This window comes from Propithecus coquereli, unplaced genomic scaffold, assembly GCF_000956105.1.
Source record: "Propithecus coquereli isolate 6110/MARCELLA unplaced genomic scaffold, Pcoq_1.0 Scaffold94, whole genome shotgun sequence".
Taxonomy (NCBI): domain Eukaryota; kingdom Metazoa; phylum Chordata; class Mammalia; order Primates; family Indriidae; genus Propithecus; species Propithecus coquereli.
Genome location: NW_012155729.1, coordinates 3131028 through 3133096, shown reverse-complemented (window position 1 = coordinate 3133096; position 2069 = coordinate 3131028). Strand labels below are relative to the sequence as shown.

Sequence of the window (2069 nt, the reverse complement as noted above, 5' to 3'; positions counted from 1 at the left end):
ACATGCACACAAACGCATGATGTACATCGTACCTTTGACGTGTAGAAGATGTCCTCTCTCCTCACAGAGCCATCTGCAATCTTGCTGCGGATGGCCAGTCCAACCTGCTCTTCGTTTTCATATAAATAAGCAGCATCGATATGGCGGAACCCAGCTTCTATTGCACATTTGGTGACTTCCACGGTCCTACTCTTAGGGACCTATAGGAGCACCAAAGGTAGGATTAGGAGATCCATGTGACTGAGAGGTAGTTCACAAGCAGTGACCTTGACAAGAATTCACTTTTCCACATGTCTTGCTGCTTGTTCTGTAGGTGGACTGATGAACCCATCCCAGTTTCCCTGAATTCTTCCCAGTTTACTAACTTTATTACTGCAAAGGTTGGGCAACCCAAGGTTCCCTTCAGTCCTGGGTAATCACTGGTTGATCACAGGCATTGGAGGTCAGTCCTGAAGAACACCCCTGGTCACTGATTTATTGGACAAATTAACACGGCTCAGTATACAGTTACACTTATTGTCATGATTATTTGTACATAGTGAAATTAACACAGGGAAAAGGCACACAAGACGAAGTATAGAAGAAATACAGTGTGAGCTTCCATGAGTCCTCCCCAGGGACATTAAACGAACACACCACATTCCTCCAGCTTCATACACTGTTAGCACATGGGAAAGGTTGTCTACAACGGATGCTCTTTAGAAGCTCAATTTCTAAGATTTTCACTGGGGCTGGTTACACAGACACCCTCTGTCTAGTACATACCCAAACTACACTTTCCCAAAAGAAAGCGGGTATACGTGAACCCCACTGTTTGTACAGAGTTTAGTTATAGTCCCCATATGTATCAGTTAGGAAATGATGAGAAAACCATGTTTTTAGAGACCAGCCAGGGTCTAATTTTACTAGTAGGTGCCACTAAGGACACCAGTCTTATTTTACGTCTTTTCTACACAGCCATTCTCTCTGCACCACAGACTGAACACTAGCAGCAAAGAGGAGTACTCTAGGGATATAGATTTATACATAAGAAATTAACCACAGCCTGTAAGAGATTAGTTAAGTAGGTGTCAGCCCTAAAACTCAAGGCCAACTCTTTTAGGAAAGATATCATTCCAGTGAAATTTAAAATTATTGTCCTAGCTATCAATTTGGATGAAGATTTGAAAGTACCTTTGTTAAGTGACATAAACCTGAATGAAACAAACTATTTTCCATTTCTTTTTAAGGATTTCAGAAAATTTCTTTTACCAATGAAATTACAAGGAGCTACCTCCTAGGCCTTCCTGTCCTCCCCTGACACCAGCCCGGCTTTGTCCTGTGCTGTGCAAGCACTTGCAGACTGACCAAGGCTGAAGCTTCAGGGGTGTCCTCGTCCCCATTTCTCCTTCATGCCGATTTGTATTACAAAGTAAATGCGTCCTGTCAGCTGTCCTCAAAGTATCTCTCTGCATATCATTATGTCTTATAGATGAGAAACTGAGACTCAGGCTTTAAGGAACTAGTCCCTGGTCACACAATTTGTCATCTGAGGACAATGTTGGAATGCAAATTTCCTTCCAGTCTAGCAGTAGTTCAGACTAGAAAATGAACTTTTCATTTTGCTCACTTTCATGTCAGAGGACCACCCCTACCATTTTGATACAAATTCAATGCATATTAACAAGGACCAGGAATTAAAACTTTTCCTCGTTAGGTTCTGGCTTTCTACTAAAATGATGTTACAGTTACCTTTCAGGCAATTTTCCTAGACGGGAGAGTGGTGCATGGGAAATTCTATTTAGTGCAGGTCCAGTGTTACTGTGTGGTGCTCAAGGCTACCAGCCAGCAGAACAGCAATACTCTCCCAATTTTTTAATGCACCCCATACAGTAACTTTTACTAGAAAGATTGCTTTGGATCATGTTTACTTAGCAGGAGGAAAGATTTCCTGAGTTACAGAGAAATCACTGCCATTGCACTAAACCTCCCAGCAAGGGAGGTGACGGGCCGTGTTCCTGACTGCTGAGTTTGACATCACCCGCCGAGGTGGGAAATGTACAGAGACAGAAGAACAAACCAGAGCCCAT

At 42.7% G+C, this 2069-nt stretch overlaps 1 protein-coding gene across 1 annotated transcript in view; it reads right to left on the bottom strand.

Annotated features, from left to right (window-relative positions):
* LOC105826891 (aldo-keto reductase family 1 member C3-like) overlaps positions 1 to 1615 on the bottom strand; it is a 25099-nt gene extending 23484 nt beyond the window's left edge. Inside the window, exons 1-2 of the mRNA XM_012664898.1 lie at positions 1610 to 1615; positions 33 to 200 (exon numbers count right to left, since the gene is read on the bottom strand). Coding sequence (XP_012520352.1) covers positions 33 to 200; positions 1610 to 1615 — 174 coding nt within the window. The remainder of the gene's footprint in view (positions 1 to 32; positions 201 to 1609) is intronic.
* Positions 1616 to 2069: the final 454 nt, after the last annotated feature.